Consider the following 19,168-nt stretch of genomic DNA (forward strand, 5'->3'; position numbering starts at 1 on the left):
ATGAGGGTTTAAAAGGAAGAAGTTCATTACTTAGGTTAGTTCCAAGAGCTCTCACTTTACATATATCTCCAACCCATAGCACCATATGCTAGCAAATGGAAATCTTTTTTAAAAATTATTATTAATTATGTTTTTGGAAAAGAACCAGAGGAGGACTGTAAGGATGAAGACAGCATTAAAATAGGCCACGTGTTGGCCTGTGTTTCACAGTGCAAATGTGCTTATTTCACAGAACAATTTGCATATTTAAGGGGAGAAGTTGCTTATTTCATGGCACAGTTTATAAATAAAGAAAAGCCTGATAGCATTAAAAAAACTGAACCAGGCAAGTGAATACACCTTCCCTGTTCTCCTAGTATTTGAATAACTTTATCCCTTTACCAGCAAGGTCCCAGGCTGCTGCTTGCTAGTCAACAACTTCCTCAATTCTAAACATATCTTCTTGAAAGTAATCCCCCCCCGAAATGAATGAGAGATGCATAAGAAATCAGCAGCACTTTTGCACATGTCAATGGGGTTTGCATAAAAGAGATCCTCTGTAGGTGAGGAGTGACTCTTACTTATTAAAAAAGAAATGACCCCCCTCCCCAGCATTCTGTAGCTTCGCTTACACATCATGTCAGAGCACAGCTTCCATCTTGCTCTTCTTGTTAGGGGCCAGAGCTGGGGGAGAGACAGCCTGAATTTTTAAAACCCCAACAGAGGCACACACTTTCCCAGAATGTGCCTGTTTCTGTCACAGACACCTGCACCCACTTTAACCTTCCCTTCTGTCTAAGTCTTGCTTTTGCCATCAGCCAATTAGTGAACTCTGGAGGACATTCTGGGTCAAGCTGCAGCAAGTGCCTTGAATCCTCATTAACCCTAATTAGTACTCAGTAGGTTAATTGGTGGTGAAGCTCATCTTTTTTTAATTACTCCAACAAATAAGCCAGTGGGACCCTGTGGATGGCTTTGAATTATTCTGTTTGTTTTGATGCTCGTCATCTGAATGTGTAAAGACAGATGTTTCTTGCCCAGCCTTAGGGACTGCTTTGCTTTCCGGGGAGGGGGGGGGAGGAGGGACTAAAAGACAAAGGATCTTTTTACGATTGTTAATTAAGGCTTAGCTGATGCCTTAGAACAATTATTCCCAACCCTCTTCTTTTCCGAGGTGGAGAAAGTCATCATTTGGGGCACAGAACAGGACGAACATATCACTATCAGAATTGATAACATTTCCACACCCACACACAATTGGAACCCCATCATCTTTAATAAGCATTTGTAACAGTGACAGTGAGATCCAAATTAAAAACAATCAACTATAGAACTACAGAGTCATAGTTTGCATGTAACGCAAAGCATGGCTTAGGGCAAAGACTTGAGCTCCTGGAGAGGAGATTGTAGTTGCTGCTGCACTGCTATAAGCTAAACCTTAGTTTGGCTTAGCTTGTCATCTGAACCTGAAAATCTTCAGACAAATCACAAGCTGTAAACAAAGAACAAACTTTGGTTACAGCTTGTGCTTTGTCTGGAGCAAGACCAACCATAAGCCTGGGTTTGGACAACATGATAAGTCAAACCATGGCTTAGCTTATAGAAGCACGCTAGTTGTAGGACTAGAGGAGGAGCAAACAAGCCATGGTCTCTCAAGGAGCCCACATGCATGCATGTTCACTCTAAGCCATGGTTTGGCTTCATGTTACATGCAAACCAGGTCAACGTCTCATAGATATTGACCATGACAGAGGACACAGCCTACCAAATTCAGACAGGTCATGGAAGTAGTAAAGCTGGTCTCCAGGGAGAAGAACTCCAACTTCCTTCTTCCCTGCTAGCTCACAGCACCTGTTCTGTTCCCTAATTCAAGATTTGTGACCAAAATAGTGTGATACCTGTAGTTATAAATAGCAATCCAATTTCCTCCATAGGCAACAGACCCTGGAGACAAATTATTAGCAGGAGGCAGGGTAGGGTCAGAGGGAAAGGTAGTTTGTAAGAACAATCACTGTCTATAGTACACAAATCTCACTTTTGTCTCTGGCCAAAATTGTGTTATAGGTGTTCTTTTGAAAACTTGAAAAAACAGTGTAATTGGAGGCAAGAGTGGAACAAAACAAAAAAGTGCATACAATTCAGGGGTAGCAAATGTGGTGCCCTCCAGATGTTGTTGAACTACAACTCCCATCATCCCTCACCATTGGCCATGCAGCTGGGGCCACTGGGAGTTGTTGTCTAGCAACATCAGGAGGGCTCCACACTGGCTATCCCTGGTGTATAGCAGAAACCACAAAACAAAAATTCCTGGTACCAAAGATAAGGAGAATGAGTGCAAAAGCCACAATTTATAAATGCAAAACACTCAGACAATTCACAAGTACAAAAATACAAAACACTGATAAATGTGAACAGACTGGTATGTAAATACAAAATAAACAAATGACATGTGAAGCAAGACTCCAAAGTGTATCAATAATGAGCCCTCCAAGATTGCCAGCTTGTTTTGAGCTTTTTCAAACATCGGAGGACATACATACATAGAACATATCAAATGGTGTACACCATGGGTAGTGATGCCTCCCTAAAGTAGGATAGCCATGTGTCCTAGTTCAGAGGGCCCTCCTCTATTTGAAGGTCTTACAGAGTCTTCTCATTAAAAGAGACCTCTAGATCAAGTCCAGTTTAAACATAAAGAACCATACAAAGAAGGGTCAAAGTTGCCCATCAAGAGTTAGCACCTGAGCAGACAGCCAACTGAGCAAGCACACAGCTCACAGTCTTCCCCATCATGGTATGATATATTTTTATTTAAATTATGATCAATGGGCAGTATTCACCTAACATTTTGTGCTAGAGTTAGCGCTAGTACAATGCAGTTTTCCCTCAACACCCCTCTCCCACACTGTCTCAAAATCTACTCTGGAGGGTTGGGAAAGAATTAGGGGGTGCGCAGGGTGGAAGATGAGGAGATCATTCTATCACATAAGGAGAAATCCTTGTACTAACAGAACAATTGCTTTAGCACTACATTGAATACAGCTCATCATTTCTAAATTTGCATCGATGCATGCGAAACAGCACATACAAATTGTGCAGATCTGTATCCTCTCTTCCTATATAAGCAATTTTTCTTTGTTTTCCCAACTGTAGTGGCAGGCAGAGCCAGATGAAACATTATGCAAAGTGCTATATATCTGGTAGGGTCCCAGTCAAATTGTGTGGCAGGGGAAGGAAGGTTTCTCTGCTGCAGTTCTCTTCAGTTTCCCAATGTGAAAAGCATGTCTGTTTTGCTTCTGGCACAAGGTTTCTTTACAACCTATTGCCCTCCAGATGTTTTGCCCAGTCCCAGATGGGACTGCAACTCCCATCAGCCTCAGCCAGCATGGCCAACAGAAAGGGATGATGGGAGTTGTAGTCCACCACATATCATTGAAGGGCACCCTATTGGCTACCCTTGATGTACTGACTTTATTAGGGATTTATTGGTGATTGTCCACAGACTCTCCTGTCCCATGAGCTGCCTTCATCATTTTCCGTGCTGCAGTAAAGAGAAATCGTGATGCCGGCATAATCTGCAGACTGGCAGGATTCACGTTGGTGCCAGGTTCTCACACAACATTTTTGTTCTGCAGACAAAAGAGCATACAGGCAAACCCTTCTGCAGCTAGTTTTTTTGCCTTGCTTGTGGGAAAAAGGCAGTGACAGTTTGTATAATATCCTGAGGAGGAATTAGTATGTTTGTGTTGGCTTATCTGCTGGAAGCCTCAACGCCGTGGATTTTGAACGGTGCAACAGTCCTGGCATGTGTTGCTGAGAAGAGTTCTTTATTATGTTTACTGTTCTGTGCAGGAGGAAAGGAAATTATACAGTTTATTCCCTTAGTGAAATGAAGATCTTTGGCAAGTTTATCTGCTGCTTGCAGCCGAGCGCTCTCCAGGTCCGGAGTGCCCGCCTGGTGAAGGCTGATAGAATTGCAACAGGCTTCTCTTTGACACAGCCCAGTGGTAGAGCATCTGCCTTGCATGCAGAAGGTCTCAGATTCAGTCCCTGGCATCTGGGAGAGGCCCCTGCCTGAAAGCCTGGACAGCCACTGCCAGTCAGTGTAGAGAATACTGAGGTAGATAGCCGTATGTCTGACTCCACATAAGGCAGCTTCCTATGTTCCTATGCTTAATGTAGCATGGTGTAAGCCCCAGGGACCTGTCTGGACATGAGGCCTGGCTCCACAAATGCACTGTTGCTCATCCAGTCTTCAGTCTGCGCACTAAACTAGAATAAATGGGTCACACAGAGGCGTCAGTGTTTCAGTCCTTATAAACGAAGGTGTTTCAAGTGTGATTTTGCTGTCTTAGTGGATCAACAGAACTGGCATTTTTAAAAAAGAAATCTGGAAATATTCTGAGACTGGTTCTTCTGAACAGGACTGTATGACAGAAGCCTTTAAAACATTTTACATGACATCGTGTCCTCTCTCTCGGCAGCAGTTTTGGCATCAAGGAAGTTTGCATGCTGTGCAATGAACGTTTATCGAATCGTTTGGCTAGCTTGGAATATATGTATGTTGTCCATACAATAATGTCTCACCTCCATGAACATGTTAGAATTGGCTGAGTGCTGGTTTAAACTAGAAAAGTTCTAGAAGGAAGAATATACATCCTACACTATCACCATTGCATTCACATCTTGTTGGTTGGTTGGTTTTTTAAAGAAGTTGTTTAATTATCCATGCCTAGAGACTCACTTGATTTGTTCTTTGTTCTTGCAGCGTGAATGAACGGGACCACTTGTTAAAAAGGCTTGGCAGAAAAACCCCTCCGAGTCTCTTCCGTGCTCATTCTGTCCAGCAAGGAGTTTCCCGTAAGTAACGGAACCACATGCAGATACATCTCCATTCTGAAATGCCACAGGAGTAGCGGGCAGGTCTGACTTGCTTGTGGCTCTCTCATGCACCCTGTAGAAATTAATGGAAAGTATGCAGAAGCAGCGAATGGCACATTATGTTCAAACCAATGGTTTGTACTATTTTGCAAAATGAGGGCTAGGTAGAGATGATCTGGCAGAGAAGCTGGGCAGCCAACAATGGCACATCTATTTGGAACTGGAATTAGTGTGTGAGTGTCTTTCCCAAGATCTCAAATAGCCTTGAATGCCTGCAAAAACGTTCACCCCTCCATATCCCACCAGCCCCTAGTGCCCGGGAGAAATGTATTGCAGTAAAGCTGCTGCTTTTAAAATGTGACTGTACTTTAGAGAGATACCAGCTGAAGTTGAGAAAATACAAAATGATATGTAATGCTGCCATTGAAGAGCAGAATCACACAGCTTTCTGTACTCTGTACTTTACTCAGCCTGATCATGGGGCGATGTTGCACAATCATCCAGTTGCTCCCTAGTCAGCATGCAAAAAGGTTTAACTTTTTACCTTTTCTTTCGCCATAAAACTATATGCAGTTTGATTTTTTCTCACAGCGTAACTTATCCCCTGTCCAGAGAATATGTCACTGTGCTGGTCACTGGGGTGGCCGGTGGACAGGGGTGGCGCTGCTGCCCTTACTGGGAGCAAGAGGGGGAGGAGCAGGCGAGCATAGTATGGATGTAGCGATGGGAGTGCCAGATTGACTCCACCACTGCGCATGCACCATGCCAACCTCCCCACTGCTTTGCCCCTCCCTCTGTCTCCCTCCTGGTCAGCACAGGGATGGCACTGACAGGAGGGCAGGTGTGCAGCAGCGATCTTCCCTGCTGGCTTCCACTGGCTGCTCATTTTGTTGGGAGTTTCCAAATATTTGGAGGGTTTGTGTAGCACAGGAATATTTACTTTAAGCTTCATACAGGAAAGCTCCTTCCATCCTATGATCTCTTTGGTCAGGTATGCACACAGGGAAACCTTGTCAAGTGCGGGTTTCCCTGCTGAACCGCACACCAATGCTCAAGGAGCCTAGGGCAGGGCTGGAGATCCGATGGCCCTCCAGATATTACTGGACTGCAACTCCCATCATGTTTTACTATTGGCCAACAATACCCAGAGAGCCAAAGATTCCCAACCACCATGTAGACCAGGGGTCCCCAACATGGTATCCGTGGACACTGTGGCACCTCAAGATATCTCTCTTGCACCCTTATTTTTTATTTTATTTTAAAAAGAGGGGCGGCTGCTTTTGGTGGGGGAGTTGCTTGTTTTGCAGTATATGTCCTGCTTTTTAAAAATTCGTTTTTGAGTGTAGGTGTTTTGCCTGTTTTGCACCTGAGCATCACAAGTTTTTCTTCTGTGGAATGGATACTTTGTAATGCCCACAACAGTTTCTAGATTTCAGAATGTGTCCCTGGACCCAAAAAGGTTGGAGACCTCTGTCATAGACAATACTGAACTAACTCAGTGCAAGGCAGCTTCCTAGTATGTTCCTAACTGTTGCCACCAATACCTAACACCTGAACCTAATGATCTCACAGGTGGGATATGACCTTGGGCCACCAATTGGCCATAACTGGTATGGGGGTCACTCTGAGCCATTGCTGCATAAATAAATGTGCTGGAATCTGCAATACAGAAAGCAGAAAGCATGACTAGCTCCATGCCGTGTGCTGATTGAATAGTTTCCCTTATTTGAGTTGTAAGAAGCCCAGCTTATGGTGCAGGATAAGAGAGTGCTCTTGCACTCAGGTCCTCCTTGTGGGCTTCCCATGGGCATCTGGTTGGCCACTGCGAGAACAGGATGCTGCACTAGGAGGGCCACTGGCCTGATCCAGCAGGCTCTCCTTACGTTCTTATGTTCTTTTTTTTTTTTCAATAATTTTTATTCAGATTTTCATAAAACATACAAGACAAAATCATAAAACATTCAAAGACAAAAAACAAAATCAAAAATAGTTAAACAAAAAGAAAAAAAGAAAAAAAAAACAAAAATAAAAAATAAAGAGTAAAATATTGACTTCCCATTTGTCAAAGATCAAATCAGTTATAAGTCTATAATATATAACAATCCTGTCTCTTAAGTCATATTATAAAATCACTTTCCTCCAGTAGTTATCTTACTTAATCATCAAATCTCATAAACATTACTTTATTCTTTCCACAAAAAGTCAAAGAGAGGTTTCAATTCTTTAAGAAATATATCTATCAATTTTTTTTTTCCAGATAAGCATATCGATTAATCCATCTCATTACTAATTATGATAATCTTATTGTCATAACCATAGTCAAAATAAACATTTCAATTAATCCATCACATCAGAATCTGTTAGGTTCAGTAATTTCAGTAGCCATTGTTCTATTATCCCTATTAGTTCCATTTTCCATCTTCCATCTTCAGTAGTCTTGTTAAGTCCAGTAATTTCAGTATCCAATCTTCCATTATCAGTATTCCATAATAATCTTGCTGTCAAAGCCATAGTCATATAGTAAGAGTCTGATGGGAATTACCTCTATCCCAAATATTTTCTTGCCATCCATTCTGAATAGGTTGCTGAAATACTGCTGTAAAATCATATCTCTGTTCTTTTTTTCAAAATACACTGGGTCATCTCTTGAAAGTTTTTCCATTGTCACATGGCTGCAGTTAATTCCATAGATTTTCTCTATATTGGGCTCCATCACATCATTCCAGTCCAGAAGATTATCCATGCCATTGATAACTTTATCTCTAGAATCTTCATTAATTTCTTCAGAGATAACATTGAGTTCCAAACAATAGATTTTATTTCTAAAGTCCATAGACTCCAAATCTTGTTCCTGTTCCACGTTTGTTCCAATCTCCGGGATCTCCTCTCTCACAGGGACCCCTGTTCCAGTCTCCAGGGTCTCCTCTCTCACAGGGACCCCTGTTCCAGTCTCCAGGGTCTCCTCTCTCACAAGGACCCCTATGTCTTTAATCTCCTGTGTCTCCAAACAATAGATTTTGTTTCTAAAGTCCATAGACTCCAAATCTTTTTCCTGTTCCACGTTTGTTCCAATCTCCGGGGTCTCCTCTCTCACAGGGACCCCTTCCAGGGTCACCTCTCTCACAGGGACCCCTATATCTTTAATCTCCTGCTTCATTTTACTCAATTCAATTTTCAGCTCCTTACAACCCTGTCGCAGGTTTTGTTTCGTTATCTCAATCTCATCCATTATTTTCTGAAACATAGTTATTTCCAGCTTCTCAGCCACTTTCTTAATTGCCATTTTAAAAGAAAAATATAGGAAAACCACTTCTTATTTCAGCAACAATTGGGTTAATACTCCAAACTTGGTGACATCACAGTATAAACAGAGCAGACAGCCTTATCTCTCCATGCTTAAGTAAACAAAATGCAGTTCCCAGGATCGAAACAATTAATGGCGGTCGTCAGGAAACAGATTCGTCAAAATAAAATAGACCAAAAAGAGAGTAGTCTCAGACAATATAATATTCTTCAAAATAAAAATCTGGAATAGAAATCCCTCTTCTGTGTATATCTTTAGAATGCAAATCCAGGACAGCTTTTTGCAACAAAAACAGAGATAAGCTATTAATTAGTGAGTAGCAGAGAGAAGTTATGGCTCCCCCGTGAGATGTCAAAAACCGATCAATCTGGCAAATCTCTTTTAAACAGCAACAATTTAAGTCAAGTAAAAGAAAAATATAGAAAGAAGGGTGCTTGCCTGTTAGTGCGTTCTCTCTTAGAAGATAAGATGAACGTTCGCTTTATCAGATAGAGCTTGTTGTTGAAAATCCGTCCCACCTTCGTCGGCTGGACCTCGTCCCATAAATTAATGAGATCTGGTCGTCCCAACAAAAATAGGCTTTGAGGTTAATCTCTTCGTTTCTCCCTACCCGGGAGAAGTTTAATCAGTCAAAAAAAAAAAAATCTGACTGATATATCTGAATAAGCTTCTTTTGAGGCAGGAGCCCGTCTCAAAAGCAGGCACAGGCTAAGTCACCCTTCCCGGAAGTCACGTTCTTATGTTCTTATAGGCATACTGTCTCCAGCAGGGATGGGGAACCTATGGCCTTCCAGACGTTGTTAGGCCACACCTCCAATCAATCATACCTGACCACAAGCCATGCTGGCCGGGAAGATGGGAGTTGGGTGCCCAATAACATCTGAAGGGCCACAGGTTCTCCATCCCACTACACAACAGTGCATGCTTTTGGATAGTTATGCTATGAACATAGGAAGATGCCTTACTCTGAGTCAGACCATTGGTCTATCTAGTTCAGTATTGTCTACACTGACTGGCAGAAGCTCTCCAGGATTTCAGACTGGAGGACTTTCCCAGCCCTACTTGGAAATGCCGGGGGATTGAACCTGGAACCTTCTGCTATATGGCCTTTCCCCTGCACCTGAGGGCTTCTGTTTTTCTGAGGCCCAGCATGCTGGTGTGTGCTTTCTACTTCCCTGAGCAGTGAGAAGTTGCAGGAGCAATGCCACCCAGGTTGTGGTTTTCCTTTAGAGACAGAACTAGAGACATGAGACATACATACCAATTAGGGTTGTCAGAGAATTCAGACGGAAATGGGAGCAGAAATTGCTGACATTTGCTTATTCGTCCCATGTCTGGAATAGAAATCAGTCAGATCATATTTGCTGTTATTGTTTTAATGAAATGTAATTGATTAAGGTCACACACCCCCCATTCATTGTGTTTCCTTTTCACTGAAATGGTTTAATTAATTATATAAAATTCTGCCATAGCCGACAGTGAGACAAATAATGTAGTTTTTGCCGAAGCTGAACTGCAGCGGAATGGAAACAGTGCTGCATGCGACAAGCACGGATTGGAACAGAAATTGCTGCTTTCTTACATCTCTAGTAGCAATGCATAGCACAATGATTTATTCAGTCCAGGATGGGTGCCACAGTTGGAAATGGGCTCACTGACAACACAGACCACCACGACTCACATATAAGGCTATTTTTATGCCCATTCTGCTTAGGGGATTCCAGTTTAGAGGTTAGTTATATGTGCAGTGTACACAGATATAAATCACTGCTGATTTGCACCCTCAGACTCTGGACTGGTTCCAGAGTTGCATCATTTGCAAAGCAGGTGATAACAGTGAAAATGTCCTCTGCTTCAGACATGCTCTGAATTCAAGAGGCTATTTGGCCCTCCAGAAGAAAAGTGTATGGGGGCGAGAGGGGAGAGAATGTTCCGGCACACATATAAGGTGGCAAAGAAGAATGGTTGAGTTGTCAGATGTGATCCATGAGCTTATGCACATCGGCGAAGGCATCCCTGAGCTTTTAACAGGTTGATAAGTCGCAGGGAATAAGAAGAGGGTATGGAAATAAATTTTACCTCTGTTAGCCTGTCCCTCATAAATGCTAATGATTAAGTATTAAATAAGCCAGTCCAGTTAGGGTTAGTTGCAATCATCTGTCTTTTTTTTTCATGAGCATAAATTTCACTGTATTTTTAAGACTTTAAAAAAGTGGGGGTGGGAGGTTGTGACCAATACATGATCCTCTGCAATTTCTGTCATTCTTTATCAAATGATATTGGTAAAACAGAACACCAGGAAAATCAGCAGGGAAAGGATTGGGGACCTAATAATAATTAGCAGAGCAATTCAGACAACAAAGAAATACATATTATATAATTGTACAAAATGATCTGTCATCAAATACAAAGGTAGATTACTGCATGTATAGGAAAGAGGAGCCAATTGTTCCAGGAGGGTTTAATAGGTGCCATCTTGATGGAAAGTTCAGGATCATTACTCAGATTGCCTAACTGAGGTGTTTGCCAAAACAGGTAAAAGACTCTCATCCCCACTGAACTTCAGAAAAAATATGGGGTATACATAACAGACCCCAGAGTCTAACTCAGGGATGGGAAACATGTGGCCCTCTAGATATTGCTGGACCAACTCCTATCAGCCCCAGCCACCATGGGCAATGGCCAGGGATAATCGGAGTTGTAGTCCAACAACATCTAGAGTGTCACAGGTTCCCCATCCCCGGTCTAGCCTATTAACAGCCTGATAGGATCTTAGGAGGTATAATAAATGGTGGAATATTTTGTTTAATTTCTTGAATTCTTTGCATTTGGTAACATATAAAACTCAATTCTTGGTTAAACAAATCAATCTATTACCGTTCCCCCCCCTTTAGATATATCTTAAGGTATGTTGCATTTTCCATTCTTTCACCTTTAAGCAGGCCACATATGAAATCTAGGCAACTTGGGTCTTATTCCCAGACTTTTTGGATTGTTCATTGGGGCAGTGGCATGGCACTCTCCAAACTATAAGAATGTCTGTGCCCTTTTTACGTAATAATAAACATGTGTGTAGCACTTGCAAAGGTTCTTAGCAATTCACAGGCATTGTCTGGTTAGTATCTAGCTGCAGTTTTCAAAATAACCCTGTAAGGTAAATCAGAATTATTAACCCCAATATTGCAAATGGGGAAACCGAGGCTGAGAGAGAGCCTTGCCCAAAGCCACCCAGTGAGCTCATTGTGGAGAGATGTGTGGACAGGAGAGATTTGAACCAGTTTCTCGGTCTCTTAGCCACAACGTTACAAGCGTTGACGTGGATAAAACAACCAATGGTTTTGTGACTGTAGTGACACATATTTTCATGCTAAGACCATGAGGAAATCTGCCAGATCAAACGAAAGGCCTATCAAGTCCTACATCTTGTTTCCCACAGTCCCCAACCAGAAGCCCCTGGGAAGACCACAAGCATGGCCTGTGGGCAATAGGCCGCTGCCTTTTCCAGCACCTGGTATTCAGAGACATGCTGCCTCTGATCCTGGAGGTAGCATAGAACCATCATGACTAGTAGCTATTCATAGCCTTTCCCTCCATGGATTTGTCTAATCCCCTTTTAAAGCAATCTAGGTTGGTGGCCATCACCACATCTTGTGGAAGCAAATTTTAACTACACATTGTATGAAGAAGTACTGTGTGTACTTGTTAGAAATGTCTTGCTTTGATATGAAAACTCTGGTCTGAAGACCTCAAATGTCTAACTGTGAAAGATTTACGAGCATGTACAATGCTTTTTCTACTGATTTTCAGATTTTATTGTAAATAAAGTTAAGAGTTTCAGTAGCTTGCAGGGCTGGAGGAGTTTAGGGGTTTTTTATGCCTTTCCTGAGGGTTTTGTGTTGCTGCAGTCCTCTCTAAACGTTCTAATGGGGAAAAGTGTCAGTAATATTTTAGGACTGAGTGTGGTTCCTACACTGGCACCTGTTTGAAATCAGCACTGGTAGCAAGTCTCGCTGTTAAATCCTGTTATATGGATTTTTCATTCTCAGCTGTTCTCTGCATTGGAAAAAACACCAAGTGAAGGTCATAGCTTCCTGTATATGTGAATGCTCTCAAAACACACTGGAAGTGTCTTGAGATTCATCTCAGAAACAAATGATATGAGATGTGGGACCAGGGAATTTTTTAAAAAATCCACTAGTCACCACCCCGGCCTGTCTGCAGAGCTTCACACTCCTACCTGTCCCACCTCATTTCCCAGCATCACCTAATGCTGAGCACATAATCCTACTCCTCCAACCCTTCACAGCCCCTCTCAAAACTAAGAAGCGCTCGAAGCAAGAGCTACTACTGCCTTCCACCAGTGCACCCCTGCCCATTCCAGTCCAAGCTATTAGAGCTCATCAGAACAATGGGTTTATGCACACACATGGATGACACAATGGATAGCAGTAGCAGCTCATGCACTACGCACTTCTTAAGAGGTGAGAAGTGCTCGAGAGGGAGACAGAGGCTCAGTGATGGCTGGTGCCCATTGGGACCAGTGGAGCAGAAGGCAGAGAGACCAACAGGAGGTGGAGCCAGCTCCTATGACAGGCAGAGGCAACTGCTTGCAGTTTTGTCCCCCATGATCCTTCCTGCTGAGTTCTACAAGGGCAACACTGAGACTAGGAGGAAGATTTTAACTAAAATGAGAAATATTGAGAGATTCTATCATGGATTTTCCACATCTCATACTGTTTGGCTCACACACACAGACGGAACATCATTTCCTTAATGGCATGAATGCTGAGTTCTAGAGAAGATTCTGTAGCTTTACTCCTAAAATTCAGCAACATTTCTGAATTGTGGGGCTGGCTCCAGATGTTTGGCTGACTGAGGACAAGATGGCACACAAACACCCCATTCCACATACAGTAGCTGACTGGAATGGCAATTGAATGTTAATTTAACTGTTATGATGGGACTGCACCCTCCATCACACCTGAGGGCAGCAGACTAGCTTAGGCAGTCCATGCAGCTCTCTCTGGGTGGCATAATCAACTCTGGCCTCCAACAGAAGAGAATGGCTTTAGAGATCAGGAGGAGTGGCTAGGAGGGCTGCTGCCACAGCCTCATCCCACAGCATCTGCTGCCTGAGGGGGCTGCTTCACCTTGCCTAATGGTAGGGCCAGTCCTGTTTCTGAGGGAGTAAAACATTTGCCTGGCACTAGGGATATAAGAAGGCATTGTTTTCTGTTCCGTCCTGTATTCCATGCATGCAACACTGTTTTCTTTCTGCTGCAATACATCTTCTGCTGCCCAAAACTACTTTATTTTACTTGTTGCCCAGTTTCACGAAATTACATAATTTACATAATTTGCACAATTAATGAAGTAAATTACATTGTCTTTATATTGTTGGATCCCTTTTTTAAAAATGCAAAGAAAATGCAAAAATGTAATCAATCAGGGATCTTTTGCAGCCTAAAAGCAACAACAGCGGCAAATATCGATCGTATTCCCTGGTTTGATTTCCACTCCAGACATGGAATGAATGTGCAACTATCGGCAACTTTCACTCCCTTTTCTGTTCCCATCCAAACTCTCTGACATCCCTGCTTGCCACTGCTGATTTGATCTCTAGTGGTTGTCTCTTCTTCCGATGTCAAGGTTCTATAGTACTGGTACAAATGTTGTGTTGTCTTGAACATAGCGCTAAGTCAAACGTTCTCTCAGTGCAAGAGTTTTTCCTTGCGCAACAGAATGTTCTCCCCCTCTCCTTCCCCCCATATGCCCCCTAAATCTGTTCTGGGGGTTCCCCCAACCCTCTGAAGCAGATTTGAGGATGGCGCAGGATGCGGGCAGGGTGGATAATTCCCCTTGTGCTAGTTGAAGTAATCCTGCTTGCCAAAAATTTAGCTGGATACCACCCATTATGCTCATTTTCAAAGCATGTTACTTCTAGCTATCAACGTACCATGAAGAATTAACCCTCCGGTTCTCCAGGCTTCCCTGAGCATGACGTCTACTTCAGAATGAAAAGACGTCCATCTGTGAGGCCTCTACAAAAATATTTCAAGGCAGAAACACGAGGCAGCTGCGCAAGCAGCTGGCCAGGTGGAGGAGAACCACTGCACTACCTTCCCGGCAGGTGGGCCACTATTGCATACTGGGAGAGGGAGAGGTGGCAGGGTGGTTGGTGCAGTGCTCATGCACCAGCAGGAGCACCAGATTGGCTCTACTCCCCAGCAGCTTGCCCCTCTCTGGTAAGTAACAACTTACCGGGAAATTAGCAGAGCAACTCCATCCCATCGTGCAAGGCACTTTTGAGTAGCTACAATGTGCCCATTGAATCTCACCCAACAGGAACAGTAAGAAAATAATCAGTTAGCTGTACTGAGGAAGGTAATATTAACATATGACTGGGGTGGTAAATGGGAGAGACTTGAATTGCAATCTCTCACCCAGAAGAGTATCCTAGCTAAGAGCCAGATGCTTCTATAGCTTCTGTTCATAGCCTGATAGCCTCCAGAAAGTGGGAAACCTTATATTTTCATGATATTGCAAGCCTTACTTCCCACATGCCATCAGATAACTTATAAATCCTCCTCAAGTCTCCGATGATTGAAGAGGCTGAGAATTTGGGACTCATGTTATGCCTGAACCTCCATGACACTCCGCTCTGCTCTTGGGCAGCTGTAAAATGCTCTGAACAATGAGCGGCTTGTTCCAGAGAATGGCATAATAGGTGCGGCTCTAACAAATGGGAGTTGGGGAGACGTTTAAGCTTTCAAAAGGATCCCTTGTAAAGCAGAGATGGAATCTTTCATTGTTTCGTTTCCAAAGATAGCGGAAATGTGCAATTAGTCAACTCTTGGGCCCCATATGAGGAGAGGGGGGAAGATCAACAGTTTTCTTTGTTTCCCTAATTGTAGTGAAAGGCAGAGCTAGATGAAACATTATGCTAAGTGCTATATCTGGTAGGGTCCATCAAATTGCCTGCTTGTGTGGAGAATGGAGAACAGAAGAGCAGAAGAAGAGCCTGCTGGATCAGGCCAGTGGCCCATCTAGTCCAGCATCCTGTTCTCACAGGGACCAACCAGATGCCCATGGGAAGCCCACAAGCAGGACCTGAGCATAACAGCTCTCTCCCTTCCTGCGGTTTCTAGCAACTGGTATTCAGAACATACTGTCTTTACTTGTGGAGGCAGAGCACAGCCGTCATGGCTAGTGGCTATTGAAAGCCTTATCTTCCATGAATTTGTCTAATCCTCTTTTAAAGTTACCCAAGCTGGTGGCCATCACAGACTGTTGTGGGAGCAAATTCTGCAGTTGAACTAAGCACTGACTATCTTGTTGCCTCAGTCAGCATGGCCAGCAATCAGGGATTATCGGCGCTGTATTTCAACAATATCTGGAGGCAATCTGACTGGGAAAGCCTGCTGTAAAGCTTCCTCTAGGTCTGAGCACAGGGCAATATAATGATGCGTCCACCTGGCTTAAGGAGAATTTAATGACAGCCTGGCCAGCATAAGGAGTGAAGTGTTTGGGGACAGATTCTTTTCTGCCATGTAAAGTAAGCAGGAAGAGCCAGTGTGGTGTAGTGGTTAGGGTGCTGGACTAGGACCTGGGAGACCAGGGTTCAAATCCCCACACAGCCATGGAGCTCAGTGGGTAACCTTGGGCCAGTCACTGCCTCTCAGCCTCAGAGGAAGGCAATGGTAAACCCCCTCTGAATACCGCTTACCATGAAAACCCTATTCATAGGGTCGCCATAAGTCAGGATCGACTTGAAGGCAGTCCATTTTCATTTTTCAGACTAAGCAGATTATTTTTTGGGGGCCCCTCCAGACTGTCAGAATTTTGTGGTAGGGATTCAAGCACATACTGGGAAATTGAGGTTTGCACAGTTAAAGTACTATGTTGTCCTGGTTCAACACTTTAAAAAAGAAACAGACTATTTGCCACTAGGAAAGTGATGGGGAAATGCATTGAAAAGTGTGGAACGAATGAATGATTAATAGGAAGGTGTGCAGACACCCTGCAAACAAATCACAATGAATGCTTGTCATATAACCTCCCTGTAAACAAATCAGAATGAATGCGCAGTAAAGACTGGATACAATCTAACGTCTGCATAAGCTGTGTGCAAATCAGGATGAATGTTCAATAAATAGCTTATCTGGAGGAGCCCATCCTCAGTTTATGTTTAGCTTTATAGCTGAAAGTGCTTGCTTGATGGACATTGATTGTTAGTAGCTACTCCAAGTCACTGGGATTCATGCCACGCCTGTTGTCTGTCCAGGTGGGGACCAAAGGGGACCTTTTTTCCAGTTCAAATTTGGGGAGAGAAAGAGTTTTTGAGCAGTATCTAATTTCCAAGAAGCAGTTCGAGGAAGCAGCAAGGGTGTGTGGTTCCTTTGAGGAAACGTGCTGTGTCAACAGAACTAGTGCTGCTTGTCTGCTTGCCAGCCTGATCCCTCCTGCTCAGCTTGTACAGTTCCAAATGAACAGATATTGCATAAATACCACAAGGAAGCATAGGGCAAACCTGTCCTGGGAAAAGCGACCTTGAGAACCAGTATTCTGTACTGTGGAAGATGTTCGGTGTGGGTCAAGAGAGAAGGAGACTCTTCTTCAGATCCGGGAAGGGGAGGCCATGTCCAAGACTTCCTAGTAGGGCTGGGTGGAAGAATGTGGCCCAACTTTTAAAGAAATATTGGGGGGAGAGTCTGGGGATGCAAGGACCACCCTGAAGATTGGGAGAGGAGGAGTATTCAAGGGGGAGTCAAAAGTTGTAATACAGTTATATGGGGTAGTGAGAGTGGTTTTAAAAAAACAACTAAGCAGATGAGCTGGCTCTTCAAGCAGTGCTTCTGTGGCTGCTTTGCAAATTCAGCTAGAATGCCCCTGGACATGATGTCATAGTGTCATTCCTGGGAGCATTCCTTGCGGGGAGATGGCTGACCCCCTCAGCCCTACTTTGTACTGGTCTACTTTGCTTGATGAAGCCTTTGCATACTAACAGGGGGTGGCATGTGTATGAAATTTCCCCACTTAGGTGAAAAAAATGTTGTTCAGCTGGTGGTCTAAAGCTGCTAAGGGTTGGTGCCAGCCATATTTCAATGGAGAGAGAATCCTGCAGTTGGAGTGCCACCGTGAGAAGGCTCTCCCGCAAGTTGCAGCAACGATGAGCCTCTGCTAGCTGCAGCACCATCAGGAGAGCCTCCCCTGTAGGGCAAGTCTGTATGGGAGAAGGCACTTCTTCAAGTACGCAGATCCCAAGTGGTGTCTAGGGCACTTGGGGAAGGGCTGTGGCTCAGTGGCCAAGCACATGCATTGCATTCTTCACATCTCTGGCAATAGGACTGGATCCTGGGAGAGCTGCTGCCAGTCAGAGTAAACAATAGTGGGATAGAAGGACCAATGGATCATTACAAGGTACTCCATGTGTTCATCAGGAACAAATGGACAACTTTGGAAATGTCAACACCCTTTAAGGAAAGTGGTTAGTGAATCCAGTTTGGGGAAATCCAAACCTCAGGGCCAAACCTCAGTTTTCCATGAAGTAGGTTCCATGTTCAGACCCTGGCATCTCCGTGTAGCACTAGGAAGGTCCTTTGTTGGAAACCCCAGAGAGCCGCTGTCAGTCAGTGTAGACGGTATTGAGCTAGAAGGACCATTTTTCCGACTCAATATAAGGCAGTTTCCTATGTTCAGTTATTCTCTCTTGTGGCCAACCTGTTCAGCAAGGGCTGCTTTGTTGCTGCCTACTGCTGTGCTCCAGAGTTTGTGGCTCAGAGCTTGTGACTGTGCAGCATTGTCCATGCCCACTTTTGTATGTGTATGCCAGACAATGAGAAAGTGTTGCTTCATGAGACATCCTACTCTAATGCCACCATGACGATGCTACTACACACATGCACACACATACATACAAGCTCATTTGACCTCTCATGAACATCATGGCTAAGTGGTCTGAAGCCAGGTTTCACAGGTCCCAGTCCACTATACTGTTCTAGCCATTGCACCAAAGGTCACACCCACACCAAACATTTAAAGCACATGGCTTCCCCCAAAGAATCCTGGGAATCCTTGTAGCTCTCTGGGGGATAAACTAGAGTTCCCATGATTCTTTGGGGAAAGCCATGTGCTTTAAATGTATGGTATAGATGTGACTCTTTCCTATTTAAGGAAACTATTTAAGGAGCAACTTGTGTTCTTTTACTGATTCCGTGCCTCTTATTCCACTCTCTGTTTTTTCTTTTTCCAGATGGGTATGCATTTTCTCAAGAGGAACATGGGGTTGTCTCCCAGTCTCAGGTTGTTCGATCCTATGACACAACGAAACAGAGATCTGGAGTCGAATAACACGGTCCTTTCCTTTGACTGGTGTTTGGAGTAATAAGGATCAATGCGTCCACTGTTAATACTTCCTCAACTAAGGTTGGCAACAGCAGCATAAACACCGGAAAACCCTTTTCTGTGGCCTTAGCCAACAAGTTTGCTATGTACGCTTCTTGCAGACCTTGAGCACACATTGTAGGGAGAAATCATTTGAAGCCGGCTGCCTTGCTCTGCCTCACTTTTGTTTACTTTGTTTATGAAGCATTTGGCTGTGCTTCACAAGGTGTGAAATTGGAAACATTTTGTTTTTACCACCATTTTAAAAAGAAAGGCTGGGAGGGGGGGGAAATAAGTATTTCTGGGAAAAGAAGTAAAGAGGCTGTATGTTCCATGAGAGATCAGCCTTTGCTTAAGTCGAATAGGAGTGCTGGCATTTCCTGTTTTGTCATGCCCAGATTCAAGTGCGCAAGTGGTGCATGTATGAAACCTTTTATAATATTCACTGTTTGTTTGACTGAAATGCTCACAGAGAGACCTGGGAGCCCAGGAAAACTAATGTATCGTGGACAGAGTGGGAGGGCAGGTATAAGGATGGGAGGGAAATCAATTCAATTCACATTTAAAGGCAAATCCACCAAATTTGCACTTTCCAAAACAATACACTAACTGAACACAGCC

At 43.6% G+C, this 19,168-nt stretch overlaps 1 protein-coding gene across 2 annotated transcripts in view; it reads left to right on the top strand.

Annotated features, from left to right (window-relative positions):
• The window catches only part of ATP8A2 (ATPase phospholipid transporting 8A2), a 564,338-nt gene extending 545,651 nt beyond the window's left edge, over positions 1–18,687 (top strand). For both annotated transcript variants that reach the window (XM_061629581.1, XM_061629578.1), the window contains 2 exons: positions 4,748–4,839; positions 18,417–18,687. In XM_061629581.1, coding sequence (XP_061485565.1) covers positions 4,748–4,839; positions 18,417–18,514 — 190 coding nt within the window. In that variant the 3' untranslated portion in view covers positions 18,515–18,687. The remainder of the gene's footprint in view (positions 1–4,747; positions 4,840–18,416) is intronic.
• Positions 18,688–19,168: the final 481 nt, after the last annotated feature.

The sequence above is a fragment of the Rhineura floridana genome, chromosome 5, assembly GCF_030035675.1.
Source record: "Rhineura floridana isolate rRhiFlo1 chromosome 5, rRhiFlo1.hap2, whole genome shotgun sequence".
Taxonomy (NCBI): Eukaryota; Metazoa; Chordata; class Lepidosauria; order Squamata; family Rhineuridae; genus Rhineura; species Rhineura floridana.